At 36.9% G+C, this 25,011-nt stretch overlaps 1 protein-coding gene across 4 annotated transcripts in view; it reads right to left on the reverse strand.

The window, feature by feature from the left end:
- Nucleotides 1-25,011, reverse strand: part of LOC150106550 (mannan-binding lectin serine protease 1-like) — a 202,399-nt gene that overhangs the window by 141,755 nt on the left and 35,633 nt on the right. For 3 of the 4 annotated variants that reach the window (XM_090392524.1, XM_090392523.1, XM_090392525.1), the window contains 2 exons: nt 15,617-15,705; nt 6,979-7,156 (listed from right to left, as the gene is read on the reverse strand). In XM_090392524.1, coding sequence (XP_090248650.1) covers nt 6,979-7,156; nt 15,617-15,705 — 267 coding nt within the window. Of the gene's footprint in view, nt 1-6,978; nt 7,157-15,616; nt 15,706-25,011 lie in introns of those variants that run through there. The other variant, XM_090392526.1, reaches the window with a different exon arrangement.

Here is a 25,011-nt window from a genome sequence, read left to right on the forward strand (position 1 = left end):
TCAGATAAAGTACATTATGCCAAACCTTAGAATGTGTATAATGTATTCAAATGTATCTATCAATTCTTTGTTCCATGACTGAACTTCAGCAAGAACTTTATTTAATTTGTTAATCTGAGTTTACTTTGGTTCTCTTTAGATGCAGAAGCACATCAAATGATTACTGACAATATGCTGAGTTTTCTATAATATATTTTTTTTTTTTACTCCTCTATCAATCCCAACAAATCAATACTTGTCAGCATGGATTACAATGAGATTATCATTTTCCTTTTTTAGGAAGAAGAGGGCTTTAAATTTAGTTCTGGGATAAAACAGAAAGGGAAGTCTTTGTTTTGTTAAGCAGGTTCTCTAAGTGCATAATGCAAATACTTCACTCCTATCAAATCTATAGATGATTGACTATTATTGACTAACTATCTATCCTTAGTTCTTTTCACATTTGTTGGTAATGCTGATTAAAAACTAGAAAGATTTCAAAGACAATATTTCTAGGTTTTCTTTTTTATATCGAAAGTGATAGCAAAAGTGTTCTGGAGAATGATGGTGCATAAAATATGAATGAGAGAATGCAAGAAGTGGCTCATTCATATTGTTTCCCAGGTGCAAAGATTAATAATGTTAGAAAAGCTGTTAGTTTGAAAAGGGAGAAGTGAAAAAGTTGATTGTTTTGACAGAAACAAATGATTTCAAAGGGGAGAAATATGCAATGAGAGAGGATATGAAAGTGTTGTCGAAAGAAGAGAAAGTGAAGAGTAAGGAAGTAAAGATTGTGAGTCTGCTGTCTCTGTATGATAGGACAGAGTTGAAAAGAAGGGCCATGATTGCTAATGAGTCAATTATAAGATTGCACAGGAGGAATGATGTGCAGTTTACAAATGTATGAAGAGTGAATTTCATGGACAAAAGGACTTATATATGTCTGATGGCTACATTTGAATGGCTTCAGAGTTAGATGTTTAGAGAAAGATGTTTAATGAGAGTTTTGAAATGAAACTAGGGAAACCAGGGAAACTAGAGATATTAGGAAGGGGATGCAAACAAGAATGTGTCTGACCACCTATGTATGTAGAAATGATTATGCAATGCTGAATGTGATTCACAGGTATTAGATTTGAGTGCGTTGGTAATAACATCACACAAGAGTAATTGTGGATCAAACGGGATGTTGAAATGTATGTGCAGGAAGAAGTATTACAAATAAAGGAGAGGAATTTTTGACATTGATCTGCTCAACTTGGCTAAAAATTATTGGCATTAATGAGATCTGGTTGAAAGAAAATGATACAGTTACAGGGATAGAATGTAAAGGATATTGTATTTTCAGAGAGTCGAGGGAATAGAACAGGAGGTGGAGTATTGCAGATGATGGCTGAGGAATTACAACCAACAAAATTAGAAGTTCGAGAGAATTTTAGGTCTGGGGCAGATGGTTCATTTGAGGCTGTCTGGTGTGAGATAGAGGCCAACAGGACAAAATATTTTGTTGGTTGCTACTACAGACTGGGGGGGGGGGGGTCCACAGGAAGATGTAGATATTATGTATTAACAGATTAGCACAATGAGTACAGGTCAAACAATTATTATGAGAGACTTCAACTATGGAGATGTAGACTGGAGAGAGGAAAGAGGCATGGCAAGATGGAAGTAGAATTATTTATACAGTTCCTAAGAGATTACCTGAAACAACATGTTATAGAGGGGTTTTTTGAGAGTGCTGGATCTGGTAATAGCATCAGAACATATATTCATAACCAAGGTAGATGAGACAGTTTTGTTCTTGAAAGTTGTTAAACATGGAATTCTCTGTCAAGAAAGGCTTTATGTTGAACTATAAAGCTAGTAATTATGAAAGACTTAGAGGACATCTTAGAGCATTGCCATGGCTTGAGAAGCCACAAGGAAAGTAATCAGGGATTATTTAAGAGGAGTATTATCAGACTGCATTACCCAAGGTCAGAAGAATAAACCAAGTGGGGATTAATTGGATGAGGAAAGATATAAAACAAGAGCTGAGAAAAAAAGGCTGATGGCAGGAAGATGACAGAGGCAAAGAAATACTTCAGTTGCTAAGTGATCATTTTGCAAAGGTGCATCATCCAGGTAGAGATTGTGCAGTTGCTGATGTGACAAAGACACATGTCAAAATTGAGGTAGATGAACAGGTGATGTTCAGCATATTGAAAAATATCAATGTGAATACAGCTGTGGGACTGGATGTCATGTCAACCCATGTGCTATGTGAATGTGCAAAAGAACTGCCATTGCCTCTGATGAAGTTCTTCAGTCTAAGTCTGAGCTCTGGCAAAGTTCAAGGGAGTGGAAAGAGAGGAAGATAGTTCCACTACATACAGGTGGCTCCAAGACAAAAATACAAAATGACAGACCCATTAATATATCAGGAGTGAATGTTGAAGTATTGGAAAAGTTAGATAAAGGAAAAATCCAACAGTGAATAGACAGGGATATGATACCCTATAGTGGGGGAAAATGGTTTTGTAAAGGGTAGGTCCTGTCTTATTCATTTATTCACATTTTATAATAAAGTGATAGGGGAAATGGATAAAGGAAATGGTACGCTATAATACTGCTGGACTTTGCAAAGGCATTCGACAGACAGAAGCCAGAACATGGTAAATGGTGGAGTGGAATATAGGAGAATGAAGTTAAGTGAAATACCTCAGGGTTCTGTACTAGGGCCACTACTCTTTAATTTATATATCAATGAATAGAGAAAGATTTAAGGAGAGATATTCAGTTGTTTGCTGAAAACGATGCAAAACTAGGGAGAGAGAGAGCAATAGTTAATAAAAGTGATATAGACCGTGTTTAGGTGGATAATTATTATTATTATTATTATTATTATTAAAACAAGACCTCATGGAGTCAAAGACTCATCTAGGAGGTCCTTTTATCTCACACACATCTCATCATACCGGGTCTTAAACACATTCAAACTCCTTGCAGACACCACACTCTCAGGCAAGGCATTCCAATCATTCACAACTCTGCACGAAAAAAACCTGCCTCTCACTCCCCTACTCACACCCTCTTTATACAGTTTCCAGGTATGACCTCTGGTTCTCCCCTGATCTCCCACTATTCTCTGTAGAACTTCTCCACCATTGATCCTATAACAACCCCTTACCAACTTGTAGGTCTCTATCATATCTCCCCTCTTCCTTCTCTCCACTAGACTCTGCAAATTACATCTTTTCAATCTTTCCTCATACTCGACATTCCAGAGGTCAGAAACTACCTTAGTCAGTCACCTTTGCACCCTTTCCAACATCTCTTCATCCTTCTGAAAACCAGGTGACCAAATCTGGGCACAATAGTCCATGTGTGGCCTAATCAAAGCCTTATACAATGGAACAAGAATCTCCCTACTTCTACACGTCAGTGTCTTCCTCATCATTCCCAGAAGTCTTTGTGTTGTCTTCACAATTTTGGTGATGTGTCCCCTAAATTTTAGATCCTTATCCACTATCACTCCCAGATCTCTTATTTCCTCTACTTCCAACAATATATTCTCACCAAGCATAAATTCTGCATCCCATCTTTGTTTTCCAAATTTTAAAACCTTACATTTTGCAACATTGAACTCGCATCCCCATTTGCTTGCCCAATCACTCAATTTATTCAAGTCTTCTTGCAAGGCCACAACATCTTCACTACTCTTTATGGTTCGTCCCAACTTTGCATCATCTGCAAACAACTGAATATCTCCATCCAAATCTTCGCCAATATCATTAATATACAAGTTAAATAGTAATGGCCCTAAAACAGATCCCTGAGGCACTCCACTAGTGACTTTCCTTTTCCTGGATATTGCACCCCCATACACAACTTGTTGATACCTATCAGATAGCCAGTCTCCAATCCAATGCACTAATCTAATATCCAACCCCATCTGCTCTAGTTTGACTGTCAACTTATCATGAGGTACTCTATCAAAAGCTTTTGCAAAATCCAAGTATATTACTGTGTATCCTTCTCCTCTGTCCAAGGAAGCAGTCACTTTATTGTAATAAGTAAGTAGATTACTAAAACATGACCTCCCTTTAGCAAATCCATGCTGTCCATCAAAGATTATACCATTGTTGTCAACCCAACTCTGGATCCTAGTTCTCACAAGCTTCTCCAACAACTTAACCACAACACCTGACACACAGATAGGCCTATAGTTTGATTAGATATGTGAAGAGCCAAAGGCTTCAATTCGGCGACATATAACTTGTTTAAGTTAAGGGATATTACATCCCATATAGTTTCTTAGCCGAATAAGAAACTCAAAGAGTTTCATGCCGAATATAGTAGAAACTATATAAAGTTCGGCGATTCCAAGCGTAAGCAAATACCTGGATACTGCAGCACTGATCCCAAAGGGTAGTGCAAGCTGGGGCAACTCGTGGTAGAAGTGGAGTGAGCTCCGATCACTATTCTTGATATTTGCCCATAATGTGAACTTAGCTCCTAGGAACTGTAATTTTTGTTCACATTATGAGAGAAGGTCACTACCCAGACCGGTTTCGACCTTTATTGAGGTCTCATCAGTGAGTAGCCAGACCAGTTAATATCAAGTTTGTAGCGAACAGAACTTGTACCCCTTCTACGAGTATTGCCGTGAGGTGCTCTAATAAATTATTAGATATGTGAAGAGCCAAAGGCTTCAATTCGGCGACATATAACTTGTTTAAGTTAAGGGATATTACATCCCATATAGTTTCTTAGCCGAATAAGAAACTCAAAGAGTTTCATGCCGAATATAGTAGAAACTATATAAAGTTCGGCGATTCCAAGCGTAAGCAAATACCTGGATACTGCAGCACTGATCCCAAAGGGTAGTGCAAGCTGGGGCAACTCGTGGTAGAAGTGGAGCGAGCTACGATCACTATTCTTGATATTTGCCCATAATGTGAACTTAGCTCCTAGGAACTGTAATTTTTGTTCACATTATGAGAGAAGGTCACTACCCAGACCGGTTTCGACCTTTATTGAGGTCTCATCAGTGAGTAGCCAGACCAGTTAATATCAAGTTTGTAGCGAACAGAACTTGTACCCCTTCTACAAGTATTGCCGTGAGGTGCTCTAATAAATTATTAGATATGTGAAGAGCCAAAGGCTTCAATTTGGCCAATAATTGTTGTAACGGTTGGTCAGTAAATTTAGCAAACCATGTAGATTGCAGTGCAGCTTGTTTCTCTGTATATATATATGTGTATGCTCCAGATAATGACCTTGATATGAAGGTCGAAACATTGAGTGTTCATTTTGGTTTATATTAAACTTAAGTTTTGCTCTAACATTGTAGTTAACGAGAGAACTAGTGTGCAAGACAAACAGAAAAACAGCAGGGAGACTCAGGGTGGACAGGGGAACACAGCGTCAGAAATGTTGATACTCCAAGAGGATGTGAATGGGTGTGTAAGCAAACAAAGGAAAGGGGATGACTTGGGATGTAGGGGACAATAGTTGGATTTGAAGAGGGTTCTGGGATGAGTAAGGAGAAAAAGAAATGGCTTGAGGAAGGTATAGAAAAGTCACATCTAATAAGTGGTGTCAGTGAAACTTGTTATAGATTCAGGAATGAACTGTTATGTTTGTATACAAATGCCAAAAGCATCAGAAACAAGGAAAATGAAATAGTTGCATTGATTGAATTTGTTCATCCAAAAATAGTTGGCATAAGTGAGACATGGTTGGATGAGGATGGCATCCTGACATGAACAGAGATGGAAGGTTATGATGTATTTCGTGAAGACAGAATAGATAAAAAGGGAGGTGGAGTGCTAATGATGACAGAAAAAGAGTTATGTCCGCACAAGGTAGAAATGCAAAGGTGAAATAGTGGTAATGGTTTCGAGGCAGTATGGCATGAGATAGAGGTGAATAGAATGAAATATCTTGTTGGATATTGTTATAGACCTGGTAATGTGGAGGGTAGTGACCAGGAAATGTATAAATAAATTAGCCATTTGTGGAGATTACAGTTCAATGTTGCAAAATGTAAGGTTTTAAAATTTGAAAAGTGAAGATGGTATGTAGAATTTACTCTTGGTGGGGATATATTGTTGGAGATGGAGGAAATAAGAGATCTTGGCATGATGGTGGATAAGGATCTGAAATTTAGAGGAGATATTGCCAAAAGTGTGAGGACAACACAATGAATTCTGGGAATGATGGGAAGGACAATGACTTGTAGAGGTAAGGAGATTCTGGTTCAATTGTATAAGACTCTGATTAGGCCATATATGGACTACTGTGCACAAAAGGATGAAGAGACATTGGAGATGATCTAGAGGCAACTGATCAAAATAGTTTCTGATCTCTGGAATGTTGAATATGAAGAAAGGTTAAGATGATGCAGTTTGCAGAGTTTAGTGGATTTAGTGGAAGAGGAGCAATATGATAAAAACGCACAAGTTATTAAGGAGTTGTTATTATGCATTAATGATGAAGAGGTTTTTATAAAATGATGGGAGATGGGGAAAGAACAAACAGTCATCCCTATAAGCTATATAAGGGGGATGGGGGGGTTAGGGGAGTGAGAAGCAGGTTTTCTGCATAGAGTGTTGTAAATGTTGGAATGCACTGCCTGAGAGCATGGTATCTACAGAGAATGTAAACGTGTTTAAGGCATGGTGTGATGAGCTGTGTGTATGACAAAGTAACCCCCCTAAATTTGTGATTCCATGGGGGGGGTCTTGAGATAATAATAATTAGAAGAAAGGTTGAAACTGGTCTGGATAGTTTCCTTCCCATAATGCATAGCATTATACATGTCTGAAAGGATATGAGCTTTGCATTATGGAATACTAAAGAAACTGATGTGAAGTTATTAGCCTAGTTAAGATACCTCACGTGCAAACATTGTTTGCTTACACTTAGATAAAGGATTAAACCAAGAATATCATTTCTTGGTATCTTTAATTTTGAGTATAACCAAGTGCAAAAATTTTCAACAAATATACTTACTCACACTTCCGATCAGCTTCCACATTAAAAGAAACAATCTTCACTATGATATTTTTGTCATCTTCTGCAGTTAAATGCCATTGACAGTTGAGATTGCTAGGATAAGTCTTTGGATATCCTGGACTACTTATTTCACCAATAAGAGATGTTACTGTTCTGTTTTCATGGCAGATTTTATCTACATAATAAATTAATTTTTAAAAAAGTTTTATCTATCATGGATAAATGTTTAATATGCAATTTAACGACAAATGCCTAGGTATATACACCAGAATGTTATCATTACACAGGCATCTCTATGAAGTTAAAAAAAAACTTAGCACAGATTTTCTACAGGAACCATTATTTACACAATACCTATTGTATTCTTAAACTCATTCACTGACAAAGAATTCATGACTACCATGAATCACTCACCAAAAAATGAAATAAGTGGAACAGGTTGCTGTCCCACTTATTTGATGAATAAAAAAGAAAATATAATTATCACATCCTTGCTAACCACACTCTTGCATAACTGCCAGGAGGTGATCTTTTGAGCTTTTATTCTCTCCTTTCTTGTCATGTTCTGAAAAAATTCTTCTGCATTAATTCTATAAAACTACAGAGTATACGATAGGAACTTATATGTTTTTGTCATTTCTCCTATTTCCTGCCTATCAATCAATTTTTATATCCACAAATCTTCAGTCTATTCCTATAGTAAACATTCTACACTTTTGTCACCATCTTGGTCATCTACCTCTGAATCCTCTTTACTGCTTCATCTCCAAGCAACCAAAGCAATGAAATTAATACATTGACAGCCTAATATACAGACATAAAAAAAAACATACAAAACATGCACACATATAATCATGAGGGAGTCCACAGATTTATGTCATGCTTTTTAGGGAGGCAATCATATTAAAAGTGAATATCACTCATATATTTAAGTTAATTAACATTTAAGTTATTTAAGTTAAAGGACTGGGCTTTGCATTATGGGATAATAAAACAACTGGTGTGAAGTCATTAGCATCTATATACAAGTATAGATAATGAAGATACTTCATGTGCAAACTTTGCTATAATATAAAGATGCCAAGAATATAATTTCATGACATCCTTAATTTGTAGTATAATCAAGTGAAAAAACTTTCAACATCTTTCTCTGATTTAGACTATTTTAACAAGAAAGTGATAATTTTCACCACTTGTATATGGTAAATATATGAATTCTATATTACTTCAACTTTGGTATATCTTCAGGGTCTGGCTTCTACTGACAGGTTATAGGGAATTTGTTGAAGTGATACCCACAATGTGGGGCTGCTTTAGCAAATGCTTTTCTCTGGGATCTGAACAGTTCTGCTTAGTGTTAGGGTGGGCCTGTGACTGAGTAGAACCACTGCTGAGTCTGACTGGGTGATCTGAGGAACTGCCTTCGTTTTTGGAGAAGGCCTGTACTTAAACAGTCTACTGGCATAATCTTTGTTGGAGCTGCTTCAGTGTATGCTTTTCTCTGGGATATGAGTAATAAGTCAAATAATCCTTTGGGTCACTCATTGAACTTAGGGTGACCTAAGGGATGGCTCTATTTTTTTGTAGCAGCCCCACACTTAAACAAAGCTTGATTGTACTTCCTGTGATAATTCTTGTCTCCATGACAGCATAAGTTGCTTAGCGTTTCCTTCCTGCTCTCCTTGAAGATCTCCCTCGGGCATGGTAACTTGATTATTTCCTTTAATTTTGCTGCATTTGTGAGGCCACAGACTAGGCACCTCTTGTGTTCTTTGCAATCCTCTGGCTATGGCCAAGATCCATCCTACCTACATGGTCATCTAGTCTTTGTATGTTGACTTTCACTTCCACCAGCTCTTTCCATGCAGAGGGGAGATCTAATTTTCCTAGTAGTTTATTTCATCTCCTTTAATTTTTCTGGCTGAATTTTTTGAGCAGGATTTCTTTGCAAGCAAGTCTTGTGTGGGATATTTTTTCCCCTCTTCTTGGCACTGTCAGACAGACAGTGCAGGATTACTTTGCTGGCACTAAAATTGTCTTAGTATGGGATTTCTTACTGGCACTACTTTCTGTTTAGTGTGGGATATTTGCAGGCACTTAGAGACCTATCCTCATACTAAATTATGCAACCTCCTTTAAGCATTGCTACATTAAATTTATGGAGAACTTCGGAATCAAAACACACAGCAGACTGTATAGGAAATGATGCTGAGCTACAAAATGGTACCAAGACATCAAAAATTTTGAGAACAGGTACCTGTTCTGTCCTTTCAGAGTTTCAGAAGCTAACATTAGGCTGGAGTAGGAATTTTAATCCCCCCCACCTCAGAACTTTCACAATGTTCAAAAAGATGTTCAAGGCTAAATACTCAGTATAAACTGGAAAAATCAAGGCACTACCATCAAACTCATTATATATGTCCGACTAGGAAAGCAGATAGATTGACCTTCTTTCTAACCATGCAGCCTTACTTATACGGTGCTCAAGACATCACAGTTGTAGGAGACTGGAGCTGCATTGAAGATCTGCAGTTTGATAAGATCAGGAGAAAACTCTAGAACAGAAGAATGGGGTACTCTTGTCTAAACAGAGTCCAGTTAGGGCACATTAATCATCACAACATTTATACCTAGTAGTTTAACTGGAGGTGTCGATACAAGAATAGATAAGATATACATCTCCTTGAAATAGGCTCTCACCTAGCCTCCCATCAACCTTTTCTGACAAAATTAAAGCCCTCTGATGAATAAAAAAATATCACTTGGAACTGGGACAAATGAGCCCAGTTCAAAATGACCATAAAGGAAATCATGATTAAATGGTCAAAGGAATTCAACTAATTCAGCTGTCACCTTATTATAAAATGTGAGCAAATTATTCAAACATGACATTCTCTTAGTAAACCCATGCTGTTCATTCTAAATTATAGATTCTCTGTAAACCCAATTTCTGTATACGATCTGTTAACAACTTTCCAAAATCTTCAACACCACTCCAGAGACTGATAAGTCCATAGTTAGACACGTCAATCTTTGCAGCACACTTTTGAAATGGAATAATCCTTTCCACAACTGTGGAATTGTCCATGTGCTGAGGCTTAAATTATACAGTCAGTTCAGGTGAACACTCTATTAGTATCTGTAGATATCCCATCAGTTTCTATTTGTTGAATTCATATTTAGTTAATGCAACAACTCTAGTACCCCCCCTCCTCATGCACCTGGGTTTCTTCCTCCAGTGTAGAGGTAATATTGAGCTCTATGTTACATACACGATTGATAGCTTTTACTAAAATAAGCACTCATTAGTTGAACAATCTTTTTTGCATCTGCCACAATTTGACAAGAGTTACTCTTTCACATTTATTATTTCTTTTGTTGTTGTTGTTGAGTCTGTTGAAGAGCTTCTAGATATGACAATGGGCCTGTAGAATCACTTTGGTAATCTGTTGAACTTTGATGGAGTAGAGCTTTTCTATTATGGTTCTTGTCATTCTGTAGAGTATCTATTCTGAACTAACACCTGCCCATATCTATTCTTGTCTAGTTCTCAATTGCTGGACAAGAATAGATATGGGCAGGTGTTAGTTCAACTCCTTAACAGTTCTTGCATATTTCATAGCTTCTAGTACCGTCTGGCTAAATTTTCACGCCTTTAAAATGTTCTGTCCTTAGTCTGGTGATAATTGTGATTATTTCTCTATTTTCATTAATTTCACTGATTTCATTCTTCTTCTTGGTAGTTTTACCAATCTTATTTTTGGCACTAACAAGAGTTAGCATCAGTTAGTGATAATGGATGTAATTTTTGAGGTAAGTATCTTGTTTCTTTGGCTAGTCTGTCTGCTTCTGCTCTCTCGTTGCCCTCAATATTTACATGGGCTGGTAGCCATTGCAGTGTACAGTTCTTATTTTTCAAATTTAAAGTTGTTAGCAAATTTCCTGTGCGAATTTTGTTTTTCCATTTTTAATGCTTCAAGTGCAGATTTTGAGTCACTGTAGATGCGCACTGTTTTGAATTGCCTCTAGCTTGTGGAGCCACCTTCTTTTCATACTCACACTTAGCTTTCCGTGCAATAGTTCTGGCATATGCCTTATAGTTGTCATAAGTAACATCATCCTTATGGACATGATATTCCTTCCACATCATCTTTTTCTGAAGAATTTTTGCTTAATAAGCTGCATCTATTTAACTTCTACCCTGTTTATTCTTCAAACTCTATGGACACATTCCAAAATTGCATCATTAATGTATTTTTTAAATACTTCCTATGCACAGCCTATAATCCCTTCCAACTAGCAACTGATACCATGTGTGATCAAACCTAGTATTCTTCTCGGTTGGTCATAATTTCCTGCTTTGAAGTTCACACAACCTTTTCTAAATGAAATTACCCATACCTAGTTACTTCTCAAGACAGTACACCATGATCACTGTCACCAACCAGTGCAGAACAGTCACTATATTCATAATCCATAATACACTACTGTATTACCTAGAACTAAAATAAGCATTTTAAACAGTATTACTTCTAGGACTCCATAAAGTCACAAAAATCAACGTGACAGGCCTAACTTTCTAGAAGACATAACACATATAATACCATGCCTTGAACATGTTTAGCAGTATAGCATTCACCACTTAGTTCTGACAATGTATTCCCCTCAATTCACCTATGCAAAATATCTGTTTTTCATTTCCTTACTCTTTTGCCTTATACAGTTTCCAGAATGACCTCTTATTCTCCCGCTGTTTATTATCCTATACAGTGTTAGCTGAGTGAATTTATATGCTTTAATTATATCCTATTCTCTTCTCCTCCAAACTGCCAAGCTCTGCACAGTAGATTCTCTTAACCTGTGCTTGTTCTTAACATTCCATAGCTCTGACATGGTCTTAGTCACTTATATATCTGGACCCCCCCCTTCTCTCTCTCTATGTGTGTGTGTGTGTGTGTGTCACTAATCTTGATTCTGAGGCTTCTGTGAATGGGGAATAATGCCAAGCATTTCAATCCAGTATAAATTTTACATGGTTTAAACTATAATTGTTCAATAAACAGTGACAGCCAACTAGGTGACAAGATAACTGAGCAACAGCCAACAAGTGGGTGACAGCCAACTGAGTGACAAGGCAGATGAGTGACAGCCAACTACAGATACCCCTTCCAATACATCTCCTATTATCTGCTGGCCTGCTTTACTTTTACATAACAATAACATAAATGACAACTATGGAGGAGACACTCAAAGTGAAATAATTATATTTGCTATTGTTGACTCTATGGAGGCCTGAACAATAATAATAATAATAATAATGACAATCACCATTACTTGTTTGCTCAAATGTGTGGTATATTGATGAAAACTTCCAAATAGTGCCAAACATGTTTTACCAGCTTTGGACAGTGCACGGACAAGTGTCAGGATGGTGTTCCCTCTTGTACATGTCTTCATGCAGAATAAATGAGAAGAGAATTACAGTACTTGAACATTTCACAAAAGCTTTAACAAGCAAGAGAAATGTAAATTCCAAACATACAGGGTGGCCCATAAATCATGGAACATTCCATAGAAAAGACCCATCTTTGTGAAGCCGAAAATAGAAGGCATTTACATAATGTGGTTTTTCATAGCTAATAAAAAAAAATATGGTGATGTTAAAAAACGTATGCAGTTGTTTCACAAAGATGGGCCCTTTCTATGGCATGTTCCATGACTTATAGTACAAACATGACCACCATCAAATTGGGCACAGTTGGAAAAGAAAGTCACTATAAGTACTTGTCATAATGTGTTTCCACATACTCAGATATATAAGTACTTGTCATAATGTGTTTCCACATACTCAGATATTTTTACTCTGCCTGTTTCACAGTCAATATACCAGAAAGTTAAAGAAACTGGGCTTCAGAGCCAACAGGGCATTAAAGCAATGGATACTGATTGGCATAGGACTGTCTTTTGTTCCATTACCTGTTGAACTATTGATGATCAGCTGATGATGAAAACAGTGACAATTTCATAAAACTTGAGGATGTTACAGATTATATAAATAAATCTTATATACCTGGATGCCTTGCATGTGCTAGAAGATACGTACTTCCATCACAATAACCAATTGGGATGAAAGAACAAAAATTGAACATGTTTAGCAATATAGCATTACACCACAGACAAAGCCAGAACACTCATGGTAGGCTGATAAACTTAACAAAATGGTGAATAAGAGGAGAACGTCTATGTTGTCACTGCTGGATGAAATACGAAGGGAGCAGCATGAGGTTGGATATTTTATAATGACTTAATCTTCTTTTTATCATATAATAATTTATTTTGTGTGCAAGGAAGTCTTATTGAACTTGGACCTAACTTGGACATTTTATAATTATTGTATCTTATTTCATCAGAAAAATTTTATTTTATGTTTCATAAAGTCTTTTGAAACTTGGACCTAACATGGACAGCTAACAGTTTTATTTAAGAAACAAGCCAGTTTTGTCAAGGCTTAAAAAGTTTTGACCTAACTGGGGTGTTCCCAGTAAACCTGTCTTCCATTTGGCTGTTGTCCATCTGTCCTGTCACCCAGCTGACTGTCATCCATCTATCCTGTTGCTTAGACAGCTGTTTCCCACCTGTCTTGTTGTCTTGTTACCTGTCACCCAATTACTACCAAACAAGTGGAATTAATACAGGACTTAAATGTTTGACATCTCATAGTAGTGTTTCCTTATCACCAAATATCAAATGACTAAGGCTATGAGGCCAACATATTCTGTCTGTAATTTGCTTGTTTTGTGAAATGAAAAATCCACATTTCTGGAAAGAAATCCTCTATATGAGACGGCTAACTTACATTCAGCTGAACATTGGTGCACCCAGGGAGGGGGTCCAAGGGGCCCTGGTCCCCCTCCAAACAGAAAAAGGAGAAAAAAAAAAGACTAGAAAATTTTCCAAAAATCTTTTCCTAATTAAAATTCATTTTTTTTATTTATGTTGTGTCGTGTCTGCTATTTCTATACTACTTATGAATTAGCATTCACATAAGGTGGGAATACCCTCTGGCTCTTGGGAATCACGGCTGTTGTGAACGCAAGGCGAACAAAGTAGTGCTCAGGCGATACTTTGTTTGCCTGAGCTGGGCTAGAGATCACGGGTATCATGTATTGGCGATCACTGCAGATGCTCAGTCATAGATCGTATGCAATGCGTGGTGTGTGTTCTCAAATCGTCTACTCAACTCGACCCCCCCCACAAGATTAAATCTTGAGTGCACCACTGCAGCTGAACAAACCCTTATAAATGTTCTTTGTGTCTTAGGTGAGATTCAAATCTAGGTTTTTTCCCCAATCAAAGCTACATATCTGCACATGATATACCTAGCATATATACTTAGTATACATGTATATATACTTAGTTAGAATACATACAAAAATATTTTTTAACCTTTCTAGCTTTTGCACTTCAACTCACTATCCACCAACACCCCTAGATTCTATTACTCTACCTACTGGAGTGTAGTGCCACCAATAAAATACACCTCATTCCATCTCCTCTAGCAAAAGTGCATTATTTTACATGACTGAAGGTTTTTACAGTCATCTATCCAAAGCGCCTTCTGATTTGGGGAATTATCTCCTCTCAAAACTTTAACTATGTCATCAGTATATATTTTAAACAACAACAACAACAGGGAATTCTGTGCTGGAATCACCACTGCTTAAGTTATATATTTATAAAACAACAACTTTCAAATTAAATAATACAGGGTTCTGTTCTGGGATTGTTGTTTAATTTATATATTGTTGCTTCATCAATATATATATACATATTAAACAACAATGATTCCAGAATAGAATCCTCTAGTATATCACTTGTTATTACCCTTCTTGGAAGAAACATTATCCCTCACACTAACTTGTTTGGATTCCTGCATTTATGCTACCAAATGGCTATCCATTGTCTAAATTTCAACAGTAATCTGTCATACAGTACTTCATTGAATTGCATTTGCAAAATCTAGATAAATCATTATATAAGCATACATATCTTTCACCCATTGCAGTTGTCTCCATATTATAAAATATAAGTAGGTTGCTGAAACAAAACCTCCCATCAAGAAACCATGCTGTCCTCTATAATGATTTCCATTCCCATCAATCAAGTCTTGGTTTATATCTCTAACTATCTGTGATACTTATAAAAACTTATTATACTGACAAAATGTACTCTGTCTTCATCTACATTTTACCCAAGTGTATACCAGAAAGAGTTTGCACATAACAACAACAGTACTGTTTTCATACCATTCATATCCAAAAGGTATCTCTTTCTCTCTCTCTCACCATGATAAAAGCATTATATGCTTGTCACCCATATGGCAGCAAATGAATTCCATTCTTGTAAACAAATATGGGAAATTGTGGTGAGGTCAACAGCTCTTGTTATACAAAAAAAAAAAAAAAAAAAAAAAAAACGTTCATTAAAGTAATTCATCTGTAAGCTATTATGCGAGTATGTTTAGGGTAAAAAATAAAATAAAAAAATTCTTGTCAAATAAAGCATTCTGTCCAGCCCAGTAAAAATCTCTACAAGTATTTAACATTAAAATTTGTTAATACAAATTTTTTTCTACCTGCCTCTGCTTCTCGCCTTCGTCTTGTTAGTAAACCTGTTGCTCCTCTTTGGTCTGCTTCTAAAAGCTGAATTTCTAAGTATCCTTTGCTATAAGAAACAAAAATATATCTGTTATTTATTTTTGCCTTCTTCATGATAAAATACAAAGTATGTTAACCAAATTCGACAAGGTGGAGGTTACATTTGAAAATAATAAATTATAAATAGCTTTTTACATAAAAAAATATTCTAATTCTAGTAACTATCCCATGTCTTTATTACATCTTTACCTCTTTTTTTTTTTTTTTTTTTTTTTTTTTAGGACCATTATAAACACAATATTTATCATCATCATCATCATCATCAAATTCCTGCCATGTACCCTCAAGGGGTGTACAGGATATGACAGTACTACATGAAAAAATTACATCATTACTAACTTCCTATCTACAATTTTCCTCCAAATCAGTCTGTTACTTGTCAAGACTCCAACATCATCAGATCTTATATTTCTATCGTCTAAGGCACTTTGTACCATATCAATCCACCTATATCTTGGTCTTCCTCTGGGTCGTTTTCCTGCCAACCTGGCAGAGAACACTTGTTTTGCTAATCTTTCCTCTCCCATTCTATTTAAGTGACCATACCATCTGAGATTAGCTCTGCTAACGCATTCCTGGATGCTGACAATGTCAAGTTCTTTCCTAATATCCTCATTTTTAATATGATATTGCCATTGATGCCATCTGTTCACGCCTCTAATCTTTCTCAGGACTCTCATATCTGCGGTCTCTAGTCTTTGGTCAAGTGTTTTACTTCTGACCCAGCTCTCAGATCCATAAGTTAAAATTGGTTTGAACACAGTCTTGTATACAGCTAATTTAGTGTTCCGACTAATTTCTTTCTTATTCCATATGAATTTATTCAATTGACTTCCCACGATACCAGCTTTGCTGATTCTGTTGTCTATTTCTATATTTAGTTTACCATCTTCAGTAAAAATTGTGCCTAAGTAGCTGAAATGTTTTACTTGTTCCACAGGTTCTCCATTCAGAACACAGTTGACATTTTCAATGATTCTGCCTATTTTCATTGTCTTTGTCTTTTTATTGCTGACCTTCATACCATATCTATTACAACAGCTATTCAATTTAGTCAGAGAATCTTGCAGACTTGTAGCGGATTTATTTAGAAGTATAACATCATCCGCATAAAGCAAAGAGCTGAGATTAACATCTCCAATTTTGATATCAGGTTTAATACCACATTCCTTCATAATGCGATCCATATAGATAATGAATAACAGAGGGGATAATGTACATCCTTGTCTCACACCAGATTTAACATTAAACCATCTTCCTGTACTTCCTTCAATTCTAACTGCTGACTCACAACTCAAATAAAGACTAAGTATTGCTTGATATAATGCCCCATTGACACCATATAACTGCAGCGTATTGAATAGCTTCTCTCTTGGCACCTTGTCATATGCCTTTTCCAAATCGACAAAACTTAAATACAGATCTTTGTTGTATTCCCATGCTTTCTCGACTATTTGTCGTAAAGTGAAGATCTGATCCTGACAGCCTCTATTTGGCCTGAATCCAGCTTGTTCTTCACCAAGCTTTTCTTCCACAATTCTTCTCAACCGTTTCTCAAGTATACTTGCATAGATCTTGCCAGGAACACTCAGTAGGGAAATACCTCTGTAATTCTCACATTCAGTTTTATTTCCCTTTTTATATATGGGTACTATCAGAGCTCTACTCCAATCATCGGGAATTCGTCCCTCTGTCCAGGCTTTCTGAACTATGCAGTGCAGCCACTGTAAGACTCTTATACCACCATACTTCAGCATTTCTGGTCGAATATCATCTACTCCTGCTGCCTTTCCACATTTCAAGCCTTTGATGGCTTTTTCTACTTCAAGTATGGATATGTATTCCTGACTGCATGCCTGGTCAGTGTTTTTTATCACCGTGCTGTCATCACTGCTTGTTTCATTTAGCAGTTTTTCAAAGTAATTACTCCATACTTCAAGGATATCTTTTTCTCCTGTTTTCATTTCACCTTTATCATCTCTAATTCCTTTTACAGCACTCTTTCCTCCATTCCTAAGCTTCAACAACAACCTCCAGAATATTTTGCCACCTTCTTGATATTTATTTTCTATATTCTTGCCAAAGTCCTCCCATGACTTTTGTTTAGCTAGTTTTACACACTGTTTAGCTTTCTTACATTTGTCTCTGTATTCTGTAATAGTAAAAGCTGACTTATTTGCCAGGAACTTTTGATATGCTTTCTTCTTTTCCTTCACTGCCTCTTTAACTTCCTGTGTCCACCAGGGAGTTCTGATTTTTTTATCTTTGTACACAACCTCACCACATGCCATTGGTGTACAATATTTATTGTACTTTAATAATTAATGCGTATTAATTATTAAAGTTCAGTATTTGCTCAGTTAGTCCCACAATTGATATTGTGACTTATAATATAATTTATGATTTGTACACAGGAGAGAAAAGAAAGGAGGAGAGGAGGATATGAACAGCAGCAATAAGTTAGTAAGAGATCCAAATGAGTAGAGAAAAACACAACCATGAAGTAAAAGAATAGTTTTTCTACTCTTTACTCCCTGGTGAGTAAGCAGAATTCCTTAGTGCTGAAGAATATCTTGGAACTGAATGTAGAAAAGTAATATTATTTATTTTATTTAATGATGTCATAATTTTCATGACTTATTTAGTAGAGCTGCCAAATCCCTAGATGGGGACAGAGAATTGTGACATGAATACTCATGTCATGATTCCCTATATGTCATGAGATGCTACTGAGATGGCAAATTTTGTCAATGATTGTATATAGTAATCTAATCAACAGTTTAGCAAGCTTAATTATTGCAGGAGGTTCTCTGCCATTTTTACTAAAAACAAGTTATCATAGACCTCCTGAAAAAGATCTATAAAATTTCTTCTTACACATAAGATTTCAACTAAGTCACTTTTGGGTAAATGTGTGACAAAACCAGTTGGTTATGAAAATATCAATTGATGCCCCAGATACCACCAGTTGGCAAAGGTGTTGATGCGATTTTGACATTGGAGATGGCTAGGTAAGTGCAAGCTTCATTGAACAAAAGATATGTGTAGAATTACTGAGCAGGCTATTATTATACAGACTATTATAAACTAAAAAAAAATCAGTAGTGCAATGGGAGTGAAGCAGATGACATTATCGGATTGTATTCCAAATGTTAGGTGGATAAAAAGAGTGGGGGATGAAATGGATGAATCGTAAAATTATATTGGAGTTGCAAAGAGAGAGAGAGTTACAGATGAAGTATAAAGAACAAGATAACCAGCAGTGGCATAAGAAAGTGCAATGTATAGGCTATGAAGGTGGCAAGTATAGTAAAGACATTGGCTGAGGCAGAAAAGCATAATTATTATTGTTATTATTATTGTTTGGGGCAACTCCAAGGAGTTGACAGACTCATCGAGGGAGGCCCTAACATCATGTCAAGAACAACTATTCGACATTGACACAGTATCTATCATAACTTGCCTTGAACTCATTCACGGTCATAGCACCCACAACAGACTCTGGAAGCTTATTCCACTCATTCACCACTCTACAAGTAAAAAACCTAGCTCTAACACCCTTGTCAACCACGTTCTTGCCCAGCTTCCATGCATGGTCCCCTAGTCCTCCCACCACCAGTCATATTTTTAAAAATATCTTCTAGATCAATCTTATAGAAAGCCTTCAGTAATTTGAATGTCTCAATCATATCACCCCTCCTTTGCCTATCGTCCAATTTCTGCAACCCACAAAAACCCATAATTCTAGAGAATGATTCAGGTATGAGAGTAGTAAAAGAAAAGATAGATAAGACTAACTTCAGTTGATGGAGATCGCATATAGCATGCAAATTACATACACTGAAGATATAATGGAAATATTCAATGAATGTTTTGTGAGTTCATTTTATGTTCAGGAGTTGGAAGTGGATAAATTTTAACAGTTGGGAGGAAGAGACCAGTTCAAGAATACAGATAGTTGGAATTTTAAGTGACCTTGATATTAATAAAGATATGGGACTGGATGAAATATCACCAAGTATATTAATAGAATGTGCAAAGGAGATATAAGAACCCACCACTTGCTTGTTGAAGAAGTGTCTGGTAACAGGAACAGTCCCAGAAAAGCAGAAGCAAAGAGAAAATGGTGCCACTGCATAAGAGAGAATCTAGTCAATGATTTCAAACTTCATGCCACACTCATGTATCAAGTGTGGTGCAAAGGTGGTAGAGAGGCTGGTTAGAAATATAACATAAAGTTGATAAATGAGAAAAACATCTTTCCAGAGCACAGCATGGGTCCTGTATCAGTAACTTAGTTACATTTTATAATAGGTGAGATGTTTATATGGTGATTTTTCTAGATTTTGCAAAGGCATTTGATGGAATCCCCATGATAAATTACTGTTGAAATTGAGGAGGAGATAGGGATGGAAATGTAAGGAGCAGCCTGGATACAGGAATGGGTAGCTGATAAGGGTGTGCAATGTCTCAAAAGAGAAATGTGAGAAGCACAGGATTCTGTTCTGGAGCTGTTATTTAAGTTATATATCAGGGAAGGCTGGCAAAGTTTTGTATAAAATGCTAATTAGGCCACATATGGATTATCTGTGTGTAGATTTGATCATCTGAATATCTGGGTGATAAGGAAACATTAGAGAGTACAGAAGGAAGTACATAAAACTCTCAGAACTCTAGAATGTTGAGTATGAGGATAGATTAAAGGAATGTAATCTATACAAGAGGGTACCCAAAAATAACTGGAATTATATTTTTTTATTAAAGTTATGATACCATATTATAGTCTCCTTCGAAGTACTCTCCATGTGAGTGAATGCACTTGTCCCAACATTTTTTTCCACTGCTGGAAACAGTTCTGGAACTGTTCAACTGAAATACTGTTTATGGCCTCCAGCAACGTTTCTTTCACTTCATCCATATCAATGAATTGCTGCCCTTTCATGGTTTTCTTTATCCACGGGAATAAAAAAAAAAAAGTCACATGGAGAGAGAGATTGGGCGAGTAAGGACGGAGGGGAACAACCACCATGTTGTTTTTCATCAAGAACTGTTGGAGAGATAGGGCTGTGTAGGCTGGGGAATTGTTGTGGTGATTTTTGCTACTCCACAGTTCTGGCTGTTTTCATCATACACCATCACACAGTCTTCTCAAAATGTTGAGATAAGAATGTTGGTTCACTGTCTGTTCAGGAGGAACAAATTCTTTTTGTACAATTCCATTCACATAAAAAAACAACAACAAATCAACATCGTCTTGATGTTGGATTGACCTTGACGTGCCTTCCTGGGTCTCAGCGAATCTGCATGTTTCCATTGGCTTATGCTTGTTTTGTTTCTGGATCATAACCGTAGCACCAAGACTCATCCCTGGTAACAACTTTTGAAAGAAAGTTCTGGTCATTAAGAACTTGCTCCCTCAAATCATGACAAACATTCACTTTTTTTTTTTTTTTGATTCTCTGTGAGCAAATGAGGCAGAAATTTAGCAAATACGTTTCATTTACAAATCTTCGGTTAAAATTTTTCAGCACGAACTCCATGACAAATTCATCTCTATCTTCATTGATTGCCTGGCAAACCTTTTTGATGTTTTCATCATTTCTGCTGCTTGTCGAAGGTCTGCCAGATTTTGGTTGGTCTTCAACTGACAAGTCCTCATTTTTGAAATGAGAAACCCCCTAGTAGGTCTTCATTTTACCTAAAGCATCATCCTTAAACTTCGCATCCCATTGTTGCTTACCAAATCTCAAAACCTTACACTTTGCAACACTGAACTGATAGTTCCGCTTATCGGCCATTCAAGCAATCTATTCAAGTCCTCTTGTAAGGCCATAACATCTGCTTTACTCAGCATTGCTCTTCCCAGTTTTTGCATCACCTGAAACAGCTGCATATTACTTGTTAAACCCATCCCAATATCATTAACATACAAATTGAACAACAGTGGTCCCAAAAACTGATCCCTGCAGAACATCACTAGTGACCTTCCTCTTTTGGGATACTGCACCCCCATATACAACTTTCTGATACCTATATGACAGCCGATCACTGATCCAACTCAGACGTCTGTTATCCAATCCCATCTATTTCAGTTTATTTACAAGCTTGTCATGTGGCAGTCTATCAAAAGCTTTTGCAAAATCCAAGTACACCACTGTGTACTTGGATTTTGCAAGTATATGCATCTCCCCTGTCCAAGGTATTTGTCAACTTGTTATAGTACATAAGTTAGTAAAAGATGATCTCTCTTTAACAAACCCATCCTGATAACCACAGAGAATACCGCTGTTATCAGCCCATTTCCATCCTACTTCTCACCAATCTCTCTCTCTCTCTCTTTAGTACCTTCACCACAACTCCAGATATAGAGATTGGCCTATAATTTGAAGCTACAGACTTATCCCCACCTTTATGCAGTGGAACAATTTTACCCTCCTTCCACTCCTTTGGAATTTGTGCTGTTGCAAGACTTATTAAACAGGCACGGCAATGCTACTGCCAATTTCCTGGAACATTCCCTTAGGATACAAGGTTATATGTCATCAAATCCTATCACCTTATTGACGTTACCCTGGAAGTTACGAAAGGAAACTGTGAGCAAGAGGGTGAGGAGTGGTTTCTTTGCACGGAGGGTGGTTGAACCGTGGATTGCATTGCCTGATGGAGTGGTGAGAGCGAGAACAGTCGATGAACTTAAGGAGTGGCATGATAGATTTTGGGTTTCTTGGGGGGGGGGGGGGAACCTCCCCTCGATGAGTCTTGACAGACTTTATGTTCTTATGAAGGACCTCATAATGAGTCTTTTGACTCCATGGAGGCCTGATTAATAATAATAATAATTATTATTATTATTATCTTATGAAGGACCTCATAATGAGTCTTTTGACTCCATGAAGGCCTGAATAATAATAATAATAATTATTATTATTATTTATTTCCTCAAATACCTCCTGCTCACTCATAATTAAGCCATCCTCTCCTATGTCCTCTACCCTTAAGTTCCTCATGATTTCACCCTGATCAGGATGAAATACCCTTATAAATTGCAAAATCACAGAATACCACAGCAATGTCTTCTGCAGCAGTTATCATTCTATCATGTCCATCCATTAACATTATCTTACCATGATTATTCTTCTATTTGCCACATATCTAAAAAACTCTAGAGTTTTTCTTCACCTGATTTTCCAATTTCTCCTCATACTACACTTTTCTTTTCCTTAAGAAGTGAGTCACTCTCTTGGCTTATTTTTATACTATTCATGTAACTGATTATTACCATTATTCATCTTGTACTTCCTCCAAAGTACCTTCTTTTTCCAGATTTCATGCTTAAGCTCCACATTCATCCATTTTAGACCTATGTTATTCAGCCTTTTGGAATACATAGTCAAATCTCCCTCAGTTGATGAGAGTGACAATGAAGTGATTTTCTGGATAGTTTGCAGCCATGTGAGTATTTCTGTGAGGAAATGGTATATGAGGAACTACAAGGCTGGTGATTATGAAAAAAATCAGGAGACAGATTGGAGCTGTAGAATGGAATGCGGAATTGCTTCGAAAAGAGATCAATGCTGCTTGGGTGATATTCTAGAAGCAATGTTTAAATATATTCCAAAGGTCAGAAGATTAAATAAGGTAGGTGTGAAATGGATGAATGAAGAGATTAAGCATACAATACACAGATAGAAGGTATTATGGAGGCAGCGTAAGATGAGTGGCAATAACCAATTCCATAAGGAGTACAAAGAACAGGCAAGGAGGGTGACTAGGTTGGTAAGGGTAACAAAATTACTGTGTGAGCAGCAGTATAAAGGATAACTGCTGCAGAGGATATCCTTGAGATATTTAATGAGCAGTTCATAAAGGTCTTTCACACTTGTGAATGTGACCATGGAGAATTTGAGAGCAGTGGATGAAGATGAGAAGACTGACTGTGTGTGAGCAAGAGGTATATGTGGAATTGAGTAAACTAGATGTCAGTAAGGCTGTGGGGCTTGATGATATATTACCATGTACTTTGAAGGAATGTTCCAAGAAGTTCACATTTACCTTGGCACATTTGTTTAATATGGGTCTTACATTAGGTCAAATTCTAAAGGAGTGGAAGGAAAACAAGATTGCACCACTTCATAAGGAATCTGACAGAACACGAGCATTAAATTATAGGCCAATCTAGGTGTCAGGTGTTGTGGTTAAAGTGTTGGAGAGGTTAGTGAGAACTAGGATTCATCATTGGTTATATTATGTTTGATGGACAACACACATTTGCTAAAGGGAGGTCATGTTTTAGTAATCTACTTACTTATTACAATAAGGTGTTGATGCACTGGATGGGGGAGATGGATACACAGCAGGGCACTTAGATTTTGCAAAGGCTTGTGATAGATTACCACATGATAACTTAATAGTCAAACTACAGCAGATGGAGTTGTATATTCGTTTAGTGCATTGGATTGAATATTGACTATCTGACAGCTATCAGCAAGTTGTGTATGGAGAGCATTATCCTGGAAAAGGAAAGGCATTAGTGGTGTGTCTGAAGGGTCTGTTTTAGGACCATTGCTATTGAACCTGTATGTTAATGATATTGGCGAAGATTTGCATGGGGATATTGCTGTTTGTAGATGATGCAAATTTGAGACGAAGTATGAAGTGTAAAGCAGATGTTGTGGCCTTACAAGTAAACTTGAATAGATTGAGTGAATGGGCACAGGAGTGGGAATACCAGTTCAATGTTTCAAAATGTAAGGTTTTAAAATTTTAAGAACAAAGGTGGAATGTATTGTTTACACTTGATGGAGATATATTGTTAGAAGTGGAAGAATAAGAGATCTTGGGGTGATGGTAGATAAGGAGCTTAAATTTAGTGGACACATCGCCAAAACTATGAGGACAACACAATGAATTTAGGCAATGATGCAGAGGATGCTGACTTGTAGAAGTAAAGAAATTATGGTTCCATTGTCTAATGCCTTGATTAGGCCCTATATGGACTAATGCACACAGATTTGGTCACCTGGTTTTCTAAAGGATGAAGAGATAATGGAAAGGGTCCAGAGGCAATTGACTAAGGTAGTTTCTAATATCTGGAATGTTGAGTATGAAGAAAGGCTGAGAAGATGCAATTTACAGAATCTAGTGGATAGGAAGAATAATGTGAGGACTCTCAGAGAAGATGGGCAGCCTTATGAGGTAATGGTGCAGAACATCAGTAGAGCAAACGTGGAGGCCATATAGAGGATGAAGAATGGAAAATCAGTGGGCTCTGAGAGGATCCCAGTGGAGGCATGGAAGGTGCTGGGGAAGAGGA

Source organism: Typopeltis vanoorti, chromosome 5 (genome assembly GCF_054136105.1).
Source record: "Typopeltis vanoorti isolate ZY-2024b chromosome 5, IOZ_Tvanoo_1.0, whole genome shotgun sequence".
Classification (NCBI taxonomy): domain Eukaryota; kingdom Metazoa; phylum Arthropoda; class Arachnida; order Uropygi; family Thelyphonidae; genus Typopeltis; species Typopeltis vanoorti.